General features: G+C 40.1%; 1 protein-coding gene across 6 annotated transcripts in view; it reads left to right on the top strand.

The window, feature by feature from the left end:
• PTPRF (protein tyrosine phosphatase receptor type F) overlaps nucleotides 1-23,274 on the top strand; it is a 482,320-nt gene that overhangs the window by 246,562 nt on the left and 212,484 nt on the right. For all 6 annotated transcript variants that reach the window (XM_035122098.2, XM_035122099.2, XM_035122095.2 and 3 more), the window contains exons 4-5: nucleotides 3,361-3,506; nucleotides 4,641-4,782. In XM_035122098.2, the coding sequence (XP_034977989.1) occupies nucleotides 3,361-3,506; nucleotides 4,641-4,782 (288 nt within the window). The remainder of the gene's footprint in view (nucleotides 1-3,360; nucleotides 3,507-4,640; nucleotides 4,783-23,274) is intronic.

Raw genomic sequence — 23,274 nt, 5'->3', positions numbered from 1 at the left:
AGTTGGAAGGTACCATAACAGTCATCTAGTCCAACCCCCTGGATTGCAGAAATCACTTTGCCCAACATGAAGCTGGAACACAAAACCCTGAGATTAAGAGTCTCATGTTCTACCAACTGAGCTACATGTACCCTAGGAAGTAAAGGAAGCTTAAGGTATTCAGGTCATGAGCCATGTGAGGCTTTATAGGTCAACACAAGCACTTTGATTGTGCTTGTGTTGGAAACTAATTGGCAGCCAGTGTAGTCAGACCAGGATTGATGTTATATACTCAAACCGTCTTGTTGCAATCTGGCCATTGAACTTTGCACCAGCTGAAGTTTCTGAACTGTCTTCAGAAGTAGCCCTATGTATAATGCATTGCAGTAATCCAACCTAGAGGTTACCAGAGCATAGGTCACATGTGTTAGGCTATCCCTGCCCAGATAGGGGCATAGCTGGACCACCAGTTGAAGCTGAGAAGGTACAGTGTCTCTGTCTTACCTGGATTGAGCTTCAGTTTATTGGCTCTCATTCAGTCCATTACTGAGGCAATACATCAGTCTAGCACATCCACTGTTGTGCCTGTAGATGTAAAGGAGAAATAGATTTGTGTGTCATGAGCATACTGCTCACAACACACTCCAAAACTCCAGATCACTCAGCAGCTTCATATAGATCAGGCATCCCCAAACTGTGGCCCTCCAGATGTTTTGGCCTACAACTCCCATGATCCCTAGCTAACAGGACCAGTGGTCAAGGAAGATTAACAGGGGCATATTGCCCCTGTCTTTCCCCCAACAGAGGTCATCATATAAGACAACCAGGGCAGTTTCTGTAGAAAAGCCAGATTGAAACTCCAATTGAAATGGATCTAGAAATGAAATTTGTCTGGTTTGACTTGTTTTTGAAAAAACACATGCTGGGTTTTAGTACTTACAGCTTCCTTTTCTAAGTGCTCACAGACTGACTCCAGTTTGCAAGGACCACACCTATTCTTTAAGAATTCTCAAAGATTATAGACAGAGGCTCTGAGATCACATCCACCAGCTCCTTTAGTACGCTTGGGTGTAGCTCATCAGGCCCTGGAGATTTGAATTTGTTTAAAAAAGTTAGGTGTTCCATTATCACCTCTTTTCCTATATTGGACTAGAGCTCCCTCCTTGCATTATTTATTCTGTTATCACCATATTGGGCCCTGCTTTCCTTTTGGGTGAAGACAGAGGCAAAGTAGGTGTTAAGCCAGGCATCCCCAACCTCGGCCCTCCAGATGTTTTGGGACTACAATTCCCATCATCCCAGACCCACTGGTCCTCTTAGCCAGGGATGATGGGAGTTGTAGTCCCAAAACATCTGGAGGGCCAAGTTTGTGGGTGCCTGTGTTAAGCAGTTCCGCCTTCTCTCTGTCACCCAGTAGCATTTCTCCATCTTCCTCAGCTCATTCTAACCTTCTCCCTGCAACTGTCCGCTACTTGTTTGTACTCTTCTTTCATGATTTCCCATTTCTTATACATGCCCTCCTTAAATATCTGCTCATCTGTAAGCTCCTTATGCAAGTACACAGGTTTATTTAGATGCCTTTCACTTTGCTTCCTTGGTGGAATTGTCTGCATTTGTGCTTTCGATACTTTATTTATGAAGAGATTTATAAACCACTTTTCAGGACACATTGTTCACAGTGAGCTAACATGTCCAACAATACACTCATCCCTTTTAAGAGAAAAGGCATGATGTCTGATCCAAATTTATGCTAGTTCCTCAGCATCACAAAATAAATAACATAAAATAGCAAGTCATATGCAGAAGTCCAATACCTAACAAAACAGCTGAGCAGATTGCATTGCAAAATGGTCAGTTACACTGCAATCAAAATTAGCATGAACCTTATTAGCCTTTTGCTGAGGGGAAGAAATACAGATATTTGTAAATAAAACTGAGTAGAAATTGATGTGAATTTAGGTAAGTAAATATGTGAAATCGATGCAAGTTAAGCAATCATGGCTAATGATTGATTTTAATCTCAGGCTTCTGCTTGTGACACTGAAGCTGTTTTGTTGTGAGATATCAATTTTCTGCCTCTCAGAAATAGTTTCTCTGTGCTTACCCTGTACCTCCTCCTGTTAGGCCCCCACAAATATTTCTTCATTATTCCAAATATATTTTCATAGAAGTAATTGTGTTCATCAATACCTTCTCAAATTGAGAGTGTTGTTCACTGGTGTAAATTAAATGACCTAATTACACTACTCTGGAACATTCTCCTCTTTGCTCTATGGTGCCTAGAATGAAATAGAATAAATTATGTATTTACAGCTTTCTTCGAATATCTTATAGCATGATGGTCTCAGTTCTTCTGATTGTCTAGTAGCTCTTTCTATAATTTTCTTTATAATATCCTTTGGGCAAATAGAGTGACCAGGATTGCTTGTATTGTTGCATTAAATAAAATGTTGTTGACTAAGCTCAAAATGGGGGTTGGATCTCATAGTTTTCAGCGGCCTCTGAATACATTTCTTGAAACCTTTGTTTAGCATTGATGGAAACACCAGTTGAACAGACATTCCATTCCTTCTCCGGTCCCAGAGGAGACTGCAGGGCCTGCAACTCAGATAATGCCCACCTTTCACCTTAACACTTGACTGAAAAAGGCAATCCCACTTCACGATTTTAACAGCATGTAATTATTGGGAATTGGCATTGCCAGGAGTTTGTTTGTTTTTTAACATCTCAGTGTGCATTAAAAAACAAAAACGAAACGAAATGAAAAACCAGTAACAGCAGGTGTGCATTGAGCTCTGTCATAACGGAGCAAGCAAAGCAGAGTAAGCCTTCCAGAAATCCCTTTGTGCTCCATTGTGAGAGATATTGTAAGGCCACCCAAGCTGTTTCAACCATTGTTTTATATTATAAAACAATGTTTTTGTTCTATCCAATAGCTGATTAACTCCATCTGCAGGTGGATTATATACTCCCAGAACTCAGGATGCTTTCAGTGATAACTAAATTTGGACATGGTGGTTCTAATTTTATCAATTTTTTTCCGGCCCGATCATAATGAAATACCCTGTACTTAATTTTTTGTTTGTTTAAACAGCATTTGCCAGTGCCTGCCCACATGGGCTATTTTAAACTGGAAATTCGCTTATTACAGGAGTGTGAAGAATTAACAGCTAAACAGCTATTCCTAAACTATCTTCATAATGTTTTTAAAATGGGTTGTCTTTTTTTGTTCACCGATGTATCCGTTGTTTCTAGGTTTGGTGTCATTCCATTAGTTTTGAGTTGGGTGCACAAGATAGATATAGTCAGATTGCTGTAATATTCATTATCTTTAATTCAGACCCCAAGCACATTTCACCATTCAGTATATTTGTCTTGCAGGCAAGCCAAACTTCATGAAAACTCCTGAGGATCAGATTGGGATATCTGGAGGTGTGGCCTCCTTTGTATGCCAAGCAATAGGAGAGCCAAAGCCACGTATCACATGGATGAAGAAAGGAAAGAAAGTTAGCTCCCAACGATTTGAGGTACACACAGAATATATATTTTTCCTAATAATTTTGTGGGAGTGTCTATATGTTGGGTGGCATTAAAATATAACAAATGTGTGAACTGGAAAGAAATATTTCCTCTTTGATATACATTACCTGGAATATGGGATTGCTGATTCTCCAAATTTCCAGACTTGGACTACTGAGGGAATTATTCATTCCACATGGATATGTATTGGTTAACTCTCCTCTGAGAGGTAAAATAATAAGATTCTCCTAGTACAGCTTCCTTCTATAATCACTATATTTTCTTGGTGATATTATTTCATCTCATTTTGCTTTGTTTGTAAATTGAAATTAGATGAGTATGAAGTTAATTAAGTTCAGTGTCTGTTCATTTGCAGACCTTGCCATTAAGGGACAATATATGGGTTATATGATAAACACATTTCTCTGTGAGAGGGTTAAAGAAATTTCTTGAATGGTTAATGGCCCAGTTCATGTGTTATAGCCAAACCATGGTTTCCCTATTTGTACTATGCCTCATGCTCTCCTCTCCTAGTCCCCCTTTCTCTCTCTTCCAGTTCACTTAGTCACTTCCTGGTTTGAGCAAAAAGTAGTTTGCTGTGATATTCAAATTCAGAAAACTGTGGTTTGCCTACAAATATGAGCCATAAACCATTATTTACTTTGTACTTCCAGTTTGAATACTTTAAGGAATGGAATGATGAAAGGAGCACATGAGCAGAGGAAAAGGGGGAAATGGGAAGCACAGAAACTTGAGTCATTGTGCTAATGGCCAAACTGTATCATGGCAAAAAGACACAGAGTTTCTTTTAGTTTCAGAATGTCAATCATGCTTAATGCTAAATAGGGTTCACTATTAATAATAAAGGTATAGAATAAAGGTAGACAACTAAGGTATGTGGTATGGTTTCCAAACTGTAATTTACAACAACATCTTGTTGGTTTAAATCTTTGTTAAGGAAGGACTGTACAGATGGAATCATTCACCACGGTAAACAGGGTTGCAGGAATTTGCCCTAGAGAGTGGAGGGGCTGGTTCCTGTCCCTTTCCTGATTCCTCAGTCGTGGTTTAAAAGGAAATGGTATGTTATGTGTCCACCAGTAATAAAATGGGTAATACAATTTCCCCTCTTTTGAAAAAAGGTTATTGAATTTGATGATGGGTCTGGATCAGTTCTACGTATTCAACCGCTGCGTGTCCTTCGGGATGAAGCAATATATGAGTGCATGGCTACCAACAGTGTTGGGGAGATAAATACCAGTGCCAAACTGACAGTGTTAGAAGGTAAGTGGAAGCTCTGTTACAACTGAGCTGCATATACCACAGCCTGTTACATATAAGCTGAACTGTTTGTTTATATTGGAGAGCCTATGCTGTTGGTTATGCTTGCTTTTTCTGCATCTATTTCATTAAAAGGGTAAACAGATCACTGTGTACAATTCCCATATAATGTTCTAGAAGGATAACACAAAGAGGTATTAACTGAAATGCCCAGCAAAACCTCTGGACACAGACCTGCTTCAGACAAAGAACTTGCACAGTTACCCTGCCTTCAAAGTTGCCAGCAAACATTTGCAGCAGAAAACAGTATGCAGGCATTATCCCTCACCTCTAGAGTTGGAGATGAACAGAAGGGGAAACTAACTTCAATAACATGCCCACATTCCCCAAACCAATCTCTGTCCTTCACCCAGATCTTTTAAACTGTGAGGGACAGGTTCTCCTTTTAATCTTAAGAATCAGGGAGCAGGATTAGGTTTTGGTCAACAGGGTTATAATTTTCTCTCTACTACCCTTTATTGTCACAGAATACAGCGGGATTGGCTAATAATCAGCCTAGAATTTGTTCACTACTCCTAGACTACAGGGTAACAAGCAGAAAGCTGTCTTCTTCTGAGTTAAATTGCAATGGACGAGTCCCTTTTTGAATTGAAGTCATTGGTGGTGCGGGGTGGTGGTGGTGGTAGAATTGTGCTTGGAGAAGGTACCGTATTCTCAGAGAGACCGGCTCTATCACCTATAGGATCCTTTGAACCAGGGCGATCCAACTTTTCATATCAAGTGGGCTGGAAGAATACTTCGAAATGTAACCCGTAGGTCACAAATTTCCTTGTTGTGCAAGGGGTGGGGGAAAAGGCTAAAATTTGATACCCCCCAAAAAAAGACCTTGTGCTGCCTTCCCAAAGCTGGGTAAGTGAGGTACTGGGCTTTGGGAAGGAGATATGTAGCTCTGTCAGGGTCCTGGAGCCCTCCCTCCATGTGTTCTGGAATGCCGATCTGGCTGTGGATTCAAATTTCAGGCCAGGGTTCTGGATCCAACAAGTTATCTATTGTATGTGTTGAAGAAAATTTCCATGTCCAAAAATCCTTATTTATATTGGATAAGGAAGTATTGTTTGGGGAATGGAGAGGAAAGAAAGAAAATGAGGGGAAATTCTCTTTTCTCTGTCCTACTTCCCTACATCCATTTTAAAATGTTTTTTAAAACAACAACAACGACACCTCACAGCTACTGCCTCCCCCAATTTATTAGTGTATATCTTTCTAATGACTTCATAGATGGGCCGTGGATGCCTGAATGTGCTGCATTCTCTAAATGCAATTTGAATTTGCCCTAATTGACTAAAATGGAAAATCTGTTTTCAAACGAAAGGATTAAGCAGATTTATTGGTGTATATAAATTATTTACTGATGATATCTTCCAGTGAGGAAGGCTTAGGTTGCTAGATGAATTAAGCAAATGTTTCACTGCTGCTTTCCCCCCACCTTTCCCCAGATTGTTACTGTGCTGAAACATATGTGTTGATGATAGCAATGTAATATTTCATTTATTTACAGCAGTACAATAGGAGTCTCCTTATAACTGGAGGCTTAAGGATAGATCACATGGAATCAAATAATTTACAAAAACCCTTTGTTACTCGAGTATCAGGTCTCCTTTCAGATTCTACTACCGTAAATATATTTTGAAGAACAGGAAAGGCTTAACTTTGGCTTGAAAAGACACTGAAAAATTGGAACATAGACAGATAACAGTTGGCAGCAGTCTACTCTCCAATGGCTTTTCCTTCACTTGATCTGCTTCTGCAACTTGGTGGTCTTCAAAAGCACAATGAGTTTCTGTTTACCACCACCAATGCTGCTGAAAGACCAGTAGGAGACCTGCAGACCAGTTTAAAAGGCTTAGCAGGCCACTGGTTCCCTACCCTTGGTATAAAGCAATAGGTTTCACAGCAAGGATTTTATTTCCAGGCAAATCTTTTTCCAGTCTGTACTTCACTGCGATTACATGGCAGAATGTTATGTGGCCTTCACTTTCTTCAGGAGTAAATCTATTTCTTTGTACAAGTGATTGGCAAGTTATATGGGACATATTATTAAAGTCTTCTCTGTTAAGGTTGGACAAGCATTGTTTTTATTCCTGCTATATCTAGGAGGGGCGCATACTTTGTATGAAGGAAATTAGAAGAGATAAGGGGCTTGTTACTACCGGTAGGGGTCCCTATAGAACCCTTATAAGCTTAAACAATTTGCATGTGGGCTTGGCAAGTAGGGTGACATTTAAGAAACTGAATGGTCTTTTAAGACTATATTACCAGCTGCAGCGTGATTGATTTGGGAATGCCTCTTGGAAGATTATCATAAGAAAACTGACAATTCTATTGGGTTTATGACAGTTTTTCCATTTCTAAAAGAATGCATTTTGGTTGTGGAAACTCTAAGCTAAAAAAACCCTCTAAGGATAAAAAAACTTCATTGTTGGTCCATCACTTACCATGCCAGGGTTGCCATTTCTGATAGTGGTATTTGAAATAATATTTGGATAGTAGAAATGATCCTAGTATTTTTATTTTCTTTCAAGAAATCTCTAGCTTTTGGCAAAGTCTTTTCAGGCACATTACCATAAATTTATGTGGCAAAAAAATTCCCCAAACCCCTCATAGATAATTTAAGTCATATATTCACAACCAGTCGATCAATATTTAGTTGGCTTCTGTGGGGTAATTTCAGCTGGCCTTGATCTAGGTTTTTGTCATGAATTGCGGTGGTCTTTCTGCTTGGTAGCATATTCCATTTGGTATGTTATTAAGACGCAAACTGGAGCCAAGAATCTAACGTAAGCAAGCATTTTGTAGCAGTTACTTCTTTGTGCTGTCCTTCATTCTCCACTTCCATCTCTCTAACTCCAGATCCTGTTGGGGAACAGAGTTGCATACACTTAGTGTAATTGAAAATTATTTCTTCTGTTGATAGTGGAAGAGATAGAGGCATGCAAACAACCTCTCCCTCTCTTTTTCTCTTTTTCTCTTGGGCAGCTGATAAGCTGAATAATGTATGAGTCATATTGAACATTTCTGTCTTTTTCAATTATGACCTGCAGCAGCGCAGAATTTCTCTTGCATGCCTAGCAAAAGAAGGGTTTGAGCAAAGTGAACAGGAAGGGACCAGAATCAATAAACTGACACACACACACACACACACACACACACACACACACACACACACACGGAAAGCTTCAGGGAGAGTTAGTGGGCACTCGGTGTCACAAATTAATAAATATGTGATTGAGCTGTATGACTGGAGGATTACACCTTGCATTACAGAGCCTTTTAAATAGTAGGATTGTGCAGAATGCAAGGAGGGAATAATGTTGCAGCATTTCCAACACTGCACCAAACCAAGTGACTCGTTATATCCTACTTTTTAGCAAAACACAGCAGCTCTGTATGACAGAGGCTAGATTGGTGCCCACTGCCCTTCTGCATAATCCACATTCTCTCTGTTTTTATTTTATCCTGGGATGGGAACCAATAGTAACCCTGGCAAGAAAATGACCTTTTCCCTAGGCTTTGGAATTTGTACATTTCTTTTATGATCTAGATTTCTTGTAAGCATATTAGTATTGATGAATAAAAACTTCAGCAATTTGAATTTGATGTGGGTAGCCTTTACAGTAGTCTCAAGCACATTGTGTCATGTCAAACGCAACATACTTCTTGTTTCAAGCTATTTTAATGAGAGTTAAAATATTTCATTTTTTAAAATCTGCATTTGCATAGCTGCCTTTAGCCTTGGCTCCATAATTCTGTATCAGCAGAGCAATAGCTCCTCCATTAATTTGCTTAAATTGGTTTATGAATGCCAGTCCCTTTGTTAAAGTGTGATTCATAATGATCTTGAAACCTGACTTGGAATGGCTTGGATTCTAGCTCGCACTGCCATTAGATTTTGCCTAGTTGGACAATGAGTGTTTTGTATTGCTTTTAGATGTTATCAGGTTGTTGTGCACAGTTTCACAAGGGGGTGGAATATGGATATTTTTTACAAACAAAAATGTAAATAAATAAACTGCAGGCTGAAAGCAGAGCAGAGAGTAAACCAGGTTTAGGCTTTGAATCTATCAAGGGTATAGTTTAGGGATAAGAAAAGAGAGAGCACCTCTGTCTTTCCAAAGCTCACTGATTGCTGAACCATATCATGAGTTTAATTTCTATCACCATCTGCTGGCTTCATCCCAGTTCCTGGAGTTACCCAGTTTGGAATGCAGTAAATGATAAACATTTGACAGTTACAAATTATTTCTGTATAGAGCTAGACCTCCAAAGGCCTGAGACAATATGTCCTTGTAAATGCTCATCTAATACTAGGTTCACTATTTCAGCGGTAAACAAAAGTTAGCTGTGTTTAATCCTTATTTACGCTTAGTTAGTTACAAAAGAATCAGCAAGAACAAGGCAGTTTGGCTCATGTTTCTCTCATTTTCTTTTATATGTTACTGCCAAGAAGGGAGCCTTTGTTATAAAATCAGAGTAATTAAGGGAAGAGAGGTTATATTTTAATACGATCTCTAAGTAAAAACTAGCAAATTAGCATTATGTGTCACTTTAAAATAGAGAGAAATCCCACATCCTATAGCAGAGAGAGTGTTGATTTATTCTTTCGCCTGGACTGTTAATTCATCCACATATAACAGAGGTCACCAACTTTGGGGGCTGGGGGTATATTTGAACATAAACTTGTGAGCACCACCACAATGTATATTACAATATTTACAGGTTTAGCCTAGAAATCCAGTGAGTATCGCCTATCACATTTTATACGCTTCACATTTTATATTTCTGTAGATTATAAGGGTTCACATAGTCGTCACTTTTCAACATGAACACAAATTCCCTCAGAAAAAGTTACGCTTCAAGTGGCCCTTAAATATGGTATATTTTGGGTTCAATTGATATATTGGCACTTGCTAATAAGCCTGATATTTTGTATTTCATGTGTTTTGTTCTAAATAACATGAATGAATGAATGAAAATTTAAGGAGCTCCAACACAGGTGGGCAACTCAGAAACCATGTGTATGTTTCACTAGTTTTGCTAAACAGTAACTTCATTGGTGTGATGTGCTAAAAACAATAACAACCCTTTTCAGCCTATCAAGCCCAATGATGTTTACCTCTGAGTAAACCTTCATAGGATTGAGAATTCTAATCTTTATTTTGGATTAGTTCATCCTGAACAGTTTTGTATCAAGGCTCATCCCCTCATCAGATGGACTCAGCTCTTAACTGAATACATCTGAGGGAATACAGCCTCTGAGAGAGAAAAGATAGCTTGCCCCTCGTCTACAGAGTATCTAAGTTCTTGTTGCCTATGCTCTATAAATTCTTTTCTGCCAAATTTGGATAGCAACATAGCACTGTTTTGCTGCATCTTTTCGTTTCATTATGATAATGGTTCCTGTAAATGAAGATGCAATAATTTGGGTAACTTTTCTCATCTGGAGTGGGTTTAGGGTTATTAGTCTCTCCTTCAAAAAGGAGAATCATTAAATTTGTGAAACCTATCAGCTCCAAATGTCATAATTTCCATGTCTTAACACTGTTTAAATGACTGGCTAATGGGACATGACCATATAATGTATCCACAGTAACCAGTTCCATCAAGAGGATTGCCATGCTCTGGTGTTATCAGGTAGGTTCATTCCACAAGTTTTATGAGGCAGGAAAGACCACCTTTGAAAAGTGTTAAAATGCATCTATAAAAATGAATACTCGTTGAAGCTTCTGGTGTGAAAACCTTGAAATTGGGGGGGGAGCCTCTAAGGTTGCAATGTCTATTCAGAAGCAAGTCTCACTGGATTTAGTGGTGCTTACTACTCACCCACCAGTTCAGGTAGCGCTAGTTCACCGCTGTAGCAGCACCCTCATGCCACCCCATTCCCTCAAAACTGGTGATTCAAAATGGGTATCAGAAGAAGGCAGGATTCCAGCTTCTACTCTCTGCAAGTAAGCAGTTATAGCCAGACTAGTGGAAGTGTGTATGAGAGTGTGTACGTGTGATGGATGGATATGCAGAGCAATCCTCTGTAGGCATACTCAGAAATAAGTTTCATGGATTGGCGTGTGTGCATATGCGCGTGCGTGCGCGCACACACACACACATATGTGCAGGGGAAGTGGGGGGCCAAATCAACAACTCGAGAACTGGGCTCAGAAAATCCTGTTGGAATCCCTGCCTAAATGACTTGGATCCAGGTATCTGAAGGAATGCCTCTGTCTGTATCAGGCTTTTCGGGTTCTTAGATCTAGGGATGATATATGTGACAAGCACATTGTGTGAAGGCCAGAGTAAGAGTCAGAGTTGGGGCTGAGCCAGGAAGATATGAGCCAGGGAGTTCTAGAGCAAGGGTAAGGAAACTAGAGCCACCAAAAGGGATATTAATGACCTCAAAAGGAAACTGTTAACTCAGCAGAAGTCCCGAGGCACTGAAAAACTTACATCACTGCCAGATCATCTTCTATCTAGTTCTCTGCTTGGCCATTGCTTACAGCTGGACCTTTCTAAGTAGATCTCTGGCAGTAGAGCTGCATTGTTAGTCAAAAGACAATCCTCTTGCAACTCTGGGCTTCCCACCGGACCTGCTGCCACCTTCACTCCTGGGACCTGGGAGATGCTTGTATGACTGACATTTTGTGTGATCCATTTTATCTGATTTTAACTGTACAGGAATTGTTTGCATTTTACTTATATTGTGATCCATTCTGGGAGGCTAATATGGTGAGGCTGAGCTAAAAATATATTTAAAGAACCCTTCCAGACAGCACAGGGAGGAAAGGGTAACCCCTCCCCTTTCTGTATTCCAATTTGGAGCTGATAGCAAAGTTTGCCGCACATCCAGCCCTGAATTATTTGGTAGAAAGTGGGGAGGAAGGGTCACCTCTCTAAACTACACTGCTCAGTTTTGGAAATAGTCTTATAGCAGTCAGAAGGTGGGTTATTCCCTCTCTGTGTTGCTTAAGTTGGGGGGCACCTCTGATGTTCTCCTTCTTCCATGGTGTGCTTTGAAGGAGAAAGCAGGCTGAGCCACCCCCACAAATGGTTGTGGTCTCCCAACAGAGCCTAAGAGTTGGAAGAGAGGTAGATTCAGCTGCTAAGTGAAGGAGGGCTTTCTCACTCATACTTTACCTGCAGTACTGGTGGATTTCAGTCAGGTATTTCCTTCCCTCCTTCAAGTCAAAACAAAAGCACACTATTATTATTGATTGACTGCTTCTTGATTTCAGCCCGCGGCACAGGCTGTACAAAGCGAAAGGCTTGTTGCAATGTTTACCAGAAGTGATTACAATACTCCAGCAGCTGGTTTCAATACAGTGAACCCTGTTGCATGTCTCTGGCCCTAATTCTTCTTGCTACTGGCTTGATTATTGTATTGTTCAGACATATGACTTGTAGCAATTGTGAAAGCTCTTACGGTAGCTCTTCCCTAATTTTTGTGGGGAGGGCATTGCTTTGAAATTTCATGTTAAAAACAAACTAAGTACATGGGTGCAGCTGCCCTCCTCCTAAATCAAGTAAATATATAAAAAGACTTAAATAAAAGTAGAAATTCTTGAAAGATTTGACAGATTTTTCCGAGCACTTGAGGTCAAAAGAAAGTAATTTAAAACAACTGTTGTTGAGACATTTCGTTCCAAATCTGCTAGACAGAGCCGGACAGAGAATGATGACAGGTGGGTGTCCTGTCCAGTCCCTCAACATAAATCCTGGCTATGCACATGACTAAGTAGCTGTACTTCATCCTGACCCAAAGGGAACTAGTTCCAGTTTGTTCTTTGACAGAATAAGCTTAATTCTGTTCAAGTGCATGCAACTGAACATGTGTCTCTGCCCCCGCATAAAAATCCATCATTGGCATATTTTTGCAACTTTAACTTGTAAAGAACACCACAGTTTTTAATTGGGCAGGTTACAGTACAATCAGGTCTACTCAAAAGTAAATTCCATGGAATTTGGTGAGACTTACTCCCAGGTAACTGCCAACCTAGCAGTTCGAAAGCACGTCAAAGTGCAAGTAGATAAATAGGTACCGCTACAGTGGGAAGGTAAACAGCATTTCCGTGTGCTGCTCTGGTTCGCTAGAAGTGGCTTTGTCATGCTGGCCACTTGACCTAGAAGCTGTACTCGGCCAAGAACGCGAGATGAGTGCCGCAACACCAGCCCTTTACCTTACTCCCAGGTAAATGGGGTTAGGCTTGTTGCCTTTGCAAGGGAGCAAAAGTTGGAATGGATAAATGATCCCCCTTTTCCCATCTTTTCAATTTTTCTTGTGGGCAAACTTAAAGAGAGGGTGATTGGCCAATCCTGCCATCCAATCATGTTTCAGGTGGCGTGTTCAACCTAGGAGAGGCAAAGCCAGCCAAAGGAGGAAGGAGACAGAGCAATCAGAAATAAATACAGCATCTTCTAATGGTGTTGCAAGACCAAACTGGGATAAGAAACTGCATTAGCCAGGCTGATTCATCTCACAGAGGGGTAGGGAATGATTGTGAAGCTGAATGAGGAATCTCTCAAAGTTATATTCCAAAATTAACTTAATTCACCTTTTGTTCACATGACAGTTATGGTAATGATTTCAGGGGCAGTGCAGAGATTTTGAACTAGTTCAGTGAGTTCAAATGAACTAGTTTATTCCAAGCACTGTAACTGATTGTATAAAATGATATGTGTGTGTAGACAGTGAGGGAATCTTCATCTAGGATTGCACTGGCTACTAGTTCATTTATGGATTTTAATTCAAGTTGCCATTTTGGACCTTGTTTGGCCCAATTGTATGTCACTTACCATTGATAATTGGTTTAGATTTTTGCATTATAAACAGTGGTTCTTAGTCTTGCTTTGGCTCTCTGGATTTTTTAATTTTAATTTTCCTGCATCTGTTCAATCTTATGTGAAGCAGGACACTGCATGGGTGAGATGGCTTTACTGCCAAAGACAGCTACTTTAGATTTTAGATAATTAGGAACAGTTACTCCAGGCAGCTAGTAGTCTGCATAGCCTAATTTGCATTGGGGAGAATGCCATATCATTAGACTAAAGCAGTTTAGATATTTTCTTTTAACAAAAGAGGCAGGGGGGATTTATTTCTTTGATTCCCAGGGGGTCTACGGCCGGCCCATCCCTTGCCTCCCCCTCAACTAAATCTTTGTCATTTTTGCATGGTAATACCACAAATTTTATGATCTGTTTTAGCGCTGTGCAATTTTAAAATATATTGGTCAAAATCAGTTTTGAAATCACACTGCAATAACGATTTAAACCCGGCAATGTGCAGCAATATATGGCTCCTCACACAAGGGAGAGCAGAGCAGCCAATTTCAAGTCACCACCGATATCTCAGGATGATCTCAACCAATAATGCTGCTGATCTGAGCTGCCTTCCCTTTCAGTCACCACCACCCATTGTCAGTTGCCACTGTCAGGTATTCTGACAGCAAACTATAAGCTCAGTTAGACATACGTTAACAGAAATCAACTATCCTTAATTTAATTGTAAATAAGAGAATGTTCTTCAAGTGCCTTTGGTTCTAAAGTAATGGATGGTGGTTTTTCCATTTCTAAAAGTCTCTTCTTGAACATCTTTCTAGCATTTCGTGCTAAATATGCTGAAAATTTCCCTGGAAATTAGGGGATTAATTTCCCATAGACTTTCCCATAGTACACAGACTAGTTTATGCATTTAACAAGGTAGGAATGCAAAGATTTTTTTTCCTGATTAGACTTCAGAAGGTCAAGAATGGGAATATTATTTATATGGATATTCAGGGGTTGGGTGACTCTTAATTTGGGTAACTTGGTATTTTGTATAATCAGGGTTCAGACTGTGGACTTCAACTGGAGTAACTTAAAAAAAACCCCATTAAGTATATGCTGCATGAAAAGAACATTAAAATCTCACATTCTACCCTCTGAATTCTTTAATTATCCCAGTAACCCCTCTCCCAAAGAGATTGTAAGCTGCAGATAGTTCCTTAGCAAAATTCACAGCCTCATGATAAATTTATGTGAATGACTGCTTGGTAGTTTTTATGGACACTTCTTGCCAGCTCAGTTTTATTTTTGTATTAGAAGTCCAGAGTAAGTATTTAATCACCCTTTGTCCCAGGGAATCGGATCTCTGTGTTAAGGAAACTTACCATGGCAGTATATGATCCGTGTCACCCACCCTCCACCCCCCATCTTCCAGCTCCTTGATGAGCTGGGTTAGTCTTTTGCCATGGAAAACTGCACAGTACTGTATTCATCTGTCATGCTAATCCTTCCCTCTGTGGCTTCAATCCCTTTATCACACTGGCCCAGCTGGATTGAAATCTCTCCAAGTTCTTGCTTAGCAAGCTCAGTGGAGAAGCCCCAGTTTTGATATCAAGTAGTAACAGCACTCTCACTTGCTAGTAGCCATTTCTAGCAGTGCTGCCACTCTGTGGATCAGCATAACAATGCAGTTTGCAGAGTGGTAGAGCTGCATTCACACTTCAGAAAGCATAACACATTTAATAACTGGCAGTATGGCTGACACATTACTGACTGAAGTGACTTCTGTCCTGGTGGAATTCCTCCATGTTAAGGATAGTCCTTCTGTTTTATTTTACAAAGCCAAAATGTCATATTATATTTCACATGGTCAGAATAACTTTCACACCACTTTGTTCCCAGCAGAAGAACTATTATTGTGAATTCTACAAAGAAATAAAATTATGAGAGCATACTGCTTTCACCAAGTGTTTAGTTATGCTGGAGAAGTCTGAAGATCTGGTGAACACAGGCAGGCTTACCTGTGCCTATGAACAAACCTTTGCAGGGTGCCCCCCTCCCCCACTCAGAGCTCTTTTTTAGCATGAACTCTTTGTATTGCTAGCAATCAGTAATGGAGGGAAGAGACAAATCAAGAGGTGAGCATAATCTCTTGAATTTCAAGGTAGAATATGTTTAAACAGCAATTTAAAAAGAAAAATGGCATTATAGTCATTGCATAGGAACTACATGATTATTCTAGCTTTTTGAAGCTAAACTGTATACTGAAAAGATGTTAAGTCATTGAGGGGCACATACATAGCATGTTGATTTACCAAATTCGAAAAAGTCAGATCTCCGTGTGGAAAATAGAAGTTCTGAGCTCTCTGACGGAGGACACAAGCTAGTCTGGCAAAGGACCAGTGTGATAACTGCAATTAATTTTGGTCTGTTTGGATTCCCTACAGCAGGGGGGTCCTCCACATGCTGTTGGACTACAGAGCCCATTGTCCCTGGTCATTGGCATGTGGCTGGGGCTGTGATGTAAATGGCCATCCACAACACCTGGAAGGTGCCATGTTGTCTATCCCTGGTATTCAATATGCTGGGGAGTGGACAGGAGTTGCTAAATTACTTTACTGTTTGTTTATCAGGAGATGATGCATTCCAAGAAATGTAGATTATAGAAGACTTTGAGTTTTTCACCTGGGGAGCGTAGGATAGGAGATGAGCTCTGCTCATTATAAGCCTTTAATATCACTCACACACACACACACACACACACACACACACACACACACACACTTCAAATTTCAAGGTATCAAAATGATCGCCTCATGTTGGGCACACCAACTTGTCATATGCATGCTCTGCCAAACCTGGGATCTCACCTGCACACTATAGGGGAATATAGAAACAGAAAGAAGGACTGGGGACACTGAAAGTCAAAGATTGTGTGAGTCCTTAGTACCCAATCACCAGTCTTTGTTAGAAAGGGCAAGAAGGTACTTTACTTTAGGTGCAAGTGCAAGTAAAGCACTAAAAAGAACATCCTTCCTTTGAGGGCAAACCTCGCATGGCTGTTAAAGAGCAGTCATATGATTCCCTGCTTGCAATCAAACACCGCATAGTCCAGGAATGGTTTTACTGTGTGATCTGCTGTTTAGGCAAGCTGGGCTTCAGAGGTAGTTGTTACAAGCAAGCAGGACGAAAGACAACAAAACTGGTATGTAAAGAATAAATCAAATTATTAGGCACAGGGTAGTTGTACTCTAGGTCTGTGGTTGTAGCCTCAGAAGGGTAAAGGTAGGCTAAAAAAGAGACCAGGCGACAGGCAATATATGCCAGTTATGGAGTGACTGAGTGAAAAATTCTATATTGGTGATTCACAACTAATTTCATACTGGAAATCCAACCCCATAGTTGTCTGTGCCCAAGCCAGCTCAGCAAGAACAAACGTACCAGATGGTGTTCTATGCTTTCCAAGCAATGCATCGAGGGCCCTGTCTCCTGGCAGTGTAGCAGGAAATAAAGAGAACCTTTCTTATGTAAAACTTGATAATTGGCATCCAGGACAAAGCTTGCCAACTCCCCTGAACTTATTAAACAGCATGCATTAAATCAAAGGACTGTAGAGCAGGATCTTGTAAAACTCATATAACACTCAACCTCCAATTAAAGAAGACTTATATCTGCATACATATGCATACCAACATTACCAAATACCGTATTTTTCTGTGTATTACACATCCCTGTGTATAAGACACCCCCTATTTCTTGGGGGCTCCATATTAATAAAATGGGGAGAGATTGCCCAGAGTTGTTTAGCTTTTTTTAGGGGTGTGTGTGCTGAAAATCGGTCAACCGCCTGACCAATGCTGCCAATCGCACGAGTCCCCAAAGCAACCTACAGACTGTCCCCTTGCCGGCACAAGCCACCAATTGCCTGCCCAGTTGCCACAGCAACAGCCAATCAAGCCCAGCCCTAGACGCAGCCACCAATACCATGCCCAATAGCCGCTGACAAGCTACGGCTCCAGGCAGCAACCAATAATAAGGAGATTGTATGGGTGTTGTCTTACATTTAGTTGCAGAGAAGTCAATAGAGCAAATTATAAGCAACCATGCAAGTTCTACTATTAATGATCTGCCAGCGGCCATCTTACACTTTAGTCCCAATAATGTTGTAACACAGGAGATATTTGATTGGCTACCTGATAGTATGTTCTTACTACCAGTGAGACAAGGACTGTCAGGAACCACTATTAAAAGTGCTTCTAATAACTAGTGGTGCTTGGTTGTGTATACATTTCTGATAGAGAAGTGGCATAAAACTCCTTTTAAAAATATGGATTCAAGCACCTGAGCAATCAGAATGGGAAGCTGAGTGCTGCCTTGTAAATCCCATGACAAAATACGTTTAAACAGTATTTTAAAAGGAAGAATTAATATAGTACTTGCATAGAAAATGAAGAATGCATCAAAACGAATGTCCCAGCTTTACAGCTAAAACTATAGCTTTTAGAGATGGTTAACTGTAAACATAGGCATAGTTACTTTAATGGTCTTTATAACTACTGTCAGAAAAACTCTTTGAACATAAGGCCTTAATGTATCTGTAGTTTATATGCCACTTGAAAATGGCTTCACAGGCACAGATAGCTTTACAGAATTTCTACAATGTGTATCTTGCAAGTGCCATTTTTTCTGAACTTCAAAAACAGAATGAAGTACCTAGAACCACAGACACAACTCTGAATTTCAAACCAAAAATTTTTTTAAATTGAAAAACACATGTTAATTTGAAGCAAATTAGAAAATCCATCTATACCTTTAATTAAGGAAATATTGGATACAAGACTAAGCTATCACAGGCTTGTTAAGAATTGCACAAGATTGTGTCTTAACACCTTGAAAAAAGCAGAATAGCTTCAAAAGTACCGTAAGTGATATAAAATCTGTTTATAAAGAAACCCCATTCATATCCAACCAATTAAAATTTACTTCTCAATCTCAGTCATTGCAGCCTAGCACAAAAGACCGAGCACCCAGACTCTGATGAGTTTTAGTGAAACAAAATCACAGGTTTATAGGGAACCCATTTTTATTTATTGTTGGATTATTATTAAACTTATATACCACAAGCTGACATGCAAACCAGGTCATTGTTTTGTAGCTTTTAGAAAACAAAACCAAAAGATGGTTTACAGCAGTAAACTGATGTTTAGTATACAGAATTTGAATATGAGACGTTTAGCTTTCATGTAATAGGAGTCTGTTGTCTTCTTTGTAATATTATGTCTAAAAACATGTAGAGTTTGAAAACGTCTTGCATGTCTTCTGAAAGACAAGGAAATCATGTAAGGCAGTGTTTCCTATCCGGGGGCCATATGTCCCTATTTTCCAGGGACAGTCACAGATTTACAGAAGTTGTCCCAGTTTCTGTTTTGATCCCAGAATGTCCTGCTTTTCCTTAGAATGTCCCTATTTTCACCAGAGAAATGTAGGTGGTTATGGTAGGATGTCTCTATTTTCATATGAGAAATGTTGAAGGGTATGGAATTATCCGGCACCCTCCAACCATCTGAAGGCAGCCCCGTATAGGGAAGATTTTAAAATATTTAATGTTTTATTATGTTTTTATATATGTTGAAAACCACACAGAGTGCCTGGAGCAACGCAGTCAGATGGGCAGGGTATAAATGGTAAAATTATTATTATGGAATAGTACGTTCCTATTTTCATTTGGAGAAATGTTGGAGGGCATGCTTTTGGACTGTTATCTGTAGGTTTCCCCCTCTATGTCAAATGACTGGGGTCAAATAAGTGTTGTTTACTTTTCATAATACATGGAAGGTGGATCTCCCTTGGGAGGTTCTGGACTCTCCTTCCTTGCAGGTTTCTAAGCAGAGGTTGGATGGCCATCTGTCATGGATTCTTTAGCTGATTTTCCTACATTGCAGGGGGTTTCACTAGAAAGATGACCCTTGGGGTCCCTTTCAGCTCCTTATGTTCCTATCATTTTACGTATTTGTATTTTGTATAAATTATAAATCTTATAAAGTAGTAGAAATGATGGGGAATCTGTAGTCCTCCGGATATGTTTGACTCTACCAACCGGAGCTGCTGGCAATGAATATCTGTTGCATTTTTTTTTTTCTGAATAGGCCCTCCAAATTTATAGAATCAGAGCTGGAAGGGACTAGAAAGGTCATCTAGTCCAACCCCCTCATGATTTATCTTTTTGCCCAATGTGGGGCTTGAACCCACAACCCTGAGGTTAAGATTTTCACACTCTACCAGCTAAGCTATCCTTCAATGCTTTTTGTTAGATTTTGATTTCTGTGATCATTGTTGTTCTCTGAACCAACATTAATTTGTGTACTACATTTTAAAATTGTAGATTCTGAGCATTCTTGTGGTACTTCAGTGCAGCGTTCGAAACTCCCATTGTTCTAGGCACGTTTTTTGACAGGGAATTTCATTATTGAGCAGTTTCTGAGCTCTGGGCGCAGTAATGCGCCCAAGATTTCAGATTAAAACTGCACAGTGGAAGGAAACAAGGACCTTATTCGGCCTCCCCACTTCCAGCCACTCTCTGAAGACCGGAGAAGAGACCCTCTTAAGAATATTAGGGGGGTGGGGGCAGGGGAAGCATGGCCTTGTTTTTTGCAGTCTTCAGATGAGGACTAGACCATGCAAAAAATGAACATAAGATTTTAGCTGCAGTTCATTCATTTCCAGCTTTGTATTCTTGTTATAAAAAAGCACGCCTGGACATTCTGTCGTTGTGCCCATAACCTAGGTTTAAGGTGCCATTTAGCTCCTAGCTTTTTATCTCAGTTTCTAACACTGCTTCAGTGTGTTTCCTTTGTCTAGGGCTAGGCAATGTATTATGGTTGCCCTGGGATTCATGTCTGTGGCAAAATCTCCAGCAATAATGCATGAAATCCTTGTTTATCACATTTCTCAGAGCCTTATACTTGTCTCTCAAGGTGACTTACAATGTAATCATGCCGTGCCATGGGGTAGGAGTTTGTGTACGCCAACTCCCCCATGGTACTGAGGCCCATTGAGAGAGAGGCTTAGAATGTGGCTCCTCCACATATAAGAACTTGTGCACCTTATAGCTAGAGAGTGGAGGATATACTATGGGGTTGCTGATGGCCATAGCAACTGTAACTGTGAAGCTCAGCCCCCAAACTGCTCAATTAAGCATGCCTCTAAATCAGCTCAGAGCACCTCTGTGTTTAGTGAGGGGAATAGCTAATTTGGCCGATTTCATGTCATATGAAAATTATCTTTATAGCCTTTCTGAAAGGCACTGTCTTGTATTTGCTCCTGTCAAGTCCTTGAGCTGGCTGTGATCTCCCCAAATTCTCAAATGCCAACGAATTGGGATGGGAGGAGAGGGTTGTGTGTGTGTGTGTGTGTGTGTGTGTGTGCGCGCGCGCAAATTCCTTTACTATTCCAGACATGAACTCTGCTGACTGAAAATGTTTTATTTGACCCGTTCCTTCCCTATTGAGTAGTAGTCCAGTTCTATATGAAAGAGCAGCATTTTCTGATTAGATATGCTGAACCATTTACACTTTACAGCATCTGATGGATGAGAGGAATTCATCGGGCTGGTATGGAATCTCCTTCCCATAATGCAGTTTGCATCCTTTATGTGCTTGTCATGCTGCTACAGACATTGTCGCTGATCAAAGGAGTAGTGTCATGATTTGCATGCAGTAAAACTGAACAACCCCCTCCCCTTTACCTCCACTCTGTGCCATTCAGGAGGAGACAAGAGGAGAAGGCAGCAGGAGGAGCAGTGTCTTTGCTAATTAGACACTAAAAGTGATGGAAGCTTTTTTTAAAGCAGCACTTTTGCCCCAGGCATGAATTTACTAACTTTAGTTTGTTGTTAGGTTTGGTTCATTGATCTTGTCACAATTGATGATTCATTAAGTTGTGACTCGTGTAGAAATTACAATGTGCAGATGAATCGGAAGGACACGTCTGAGCACTCTCAAAGTGTTAATTATTTAGGAAGGGCTCTGGGAGCAGGCATGTGCTGCACTCCAAGTGCCAATTGCCATTTTAGAGTCTCAGCTCATAGACTGTGGGTGGCAGAAATACAGCCCTTTAAATTCATGTTGCTTAGACTGGTCAGTTTTTAAATATCTCTTCAATTAATGCAGTGTAGTTCAGAAAGGGTGGGGGTTTTTTTGCACAATGAATCTTTTGCCTAAGCCCAGAAGGCTTTTAATACCCAGAGCAGTGTTTATGAGCATTAATAATCCCACCATAATCACAGTGAAGTTAAATGTTTCTTTTTATGATTTCATTCTCCTACCTAGGTTTGGTACTAGCCATGCTTTCAGTGCAAGTGCTAAGAATTCTACCATAAAGACGTTTCAGATATTTTGAGAGAAAAGTTGCTTACATACTGAAATAGATGGATTCCCTACACTAGAGTTTTGTCTTGTTTATTTAGGAGGCAAGTAGAGTTCTGAGAATGTTCCCCTCTTCTGTAATATTTTTAAGAACTGAGGGTTCTTAGAGGGTTCCCAGGAGTCTCTACGGCCCACTTTCAGAATAGCTATCACAACTTTATTTGTTTGTTTGTTTGTATTTATTACTTGCCTTTCACCATATAATCCCAGAGCAGATTGCGACATAAGCATACAGTATTAAAATCAATTAAAAGCAATTTACAATCAGAAGAATTCCATGTTATATTTTCTGACACATTGGTTCTAGAAAATATGCACTGTGAATCTTTTGTAAGATCCCAGAAGTAATTGTGCAGGTTTTCAGTTCATTGGTATTGTGGCTTCTAGAACTGTCACTGCTTTAAAAAAGAAATAAAAACAAATATCCTAAATGGCATCATACCTCAAGGACCACCTCTCTCCATATTAACCTACCCAGACCATGAGATCATCCTCTGACGCCCTTCTTTGTGCCCCTTCGGAGGGTGGCAACATGAAAACGGGCCTTCTTTGCAGTGGCTCCCCATTTGCAGAATGCCCTCCCCATAGAGGTTCAGCCCGTGCCTTCATTAAACATCTTTAGGCGCTGTACAAAACGTTCCTCTTCAACTAGGCCTTGGGCTGGTTAACATCCAATACCTTTTAAAATGTGTTGTGGGAAGGGGGATTAATGGTTTGTTTTTGTTCTTGTATAATATATTTTGTGCTTTTTATATTGTATTTTATCTTGTAAACTGCCCTGAGATTTATTAATGAAGGGCTGTGTTCCTTTATGCACGGGAAAAATCGGGTCTCTAAAATGCATGGAGACCCCCCACAAGTAAAGAAGGCTACACACTCTACAGCAGTCAGCCTGTACCAGCTGGAGGACAATGATAACAGCAGGGATGGAGGTACAGCATCAGTCCCTGTGCACCCCCCCTTTGTGTGCTTAAACATGGAATCAGAATGCCTGAAGAGGATTCTTGATATTCAGATAAAAATGTATCACTAGTGATACCTTTTATTTTATTAATTCTAGCAGGTTTGTTGCTTGATTTACTTAATGCAGAAAAATGTATAGTTTTTACCTCAGATTCTGATGGCCACTGCATACTCCTCTCTCACACAAGTAACTTGCCAATTTTCAGAGTTGATGAGAAAAGAAGCTAATTGTAATAACACAGGAGGTGGTTGAAACAGTAACTGAAGCTAAGCTGCAGTTCAATTTCTTTTGCCTGTCTCT

This window comes from Zootoca vivipara, chromosome 7 (genome assembly GCF_963506605.1).
Source record: "Zootoca vivipara chromosome 7, rZooViv1.1, whole genome shotgun sequence".
Taxonomy (NCBI): Eukaryota; Metazoa; Chordata; class Lepidosauria; order Squamata; family Lacertidae; genus Zootoca; species Zootoca vivipara.
This window is presented reverse-complemented; position numbering and strand designations above follow the sequence as displayed.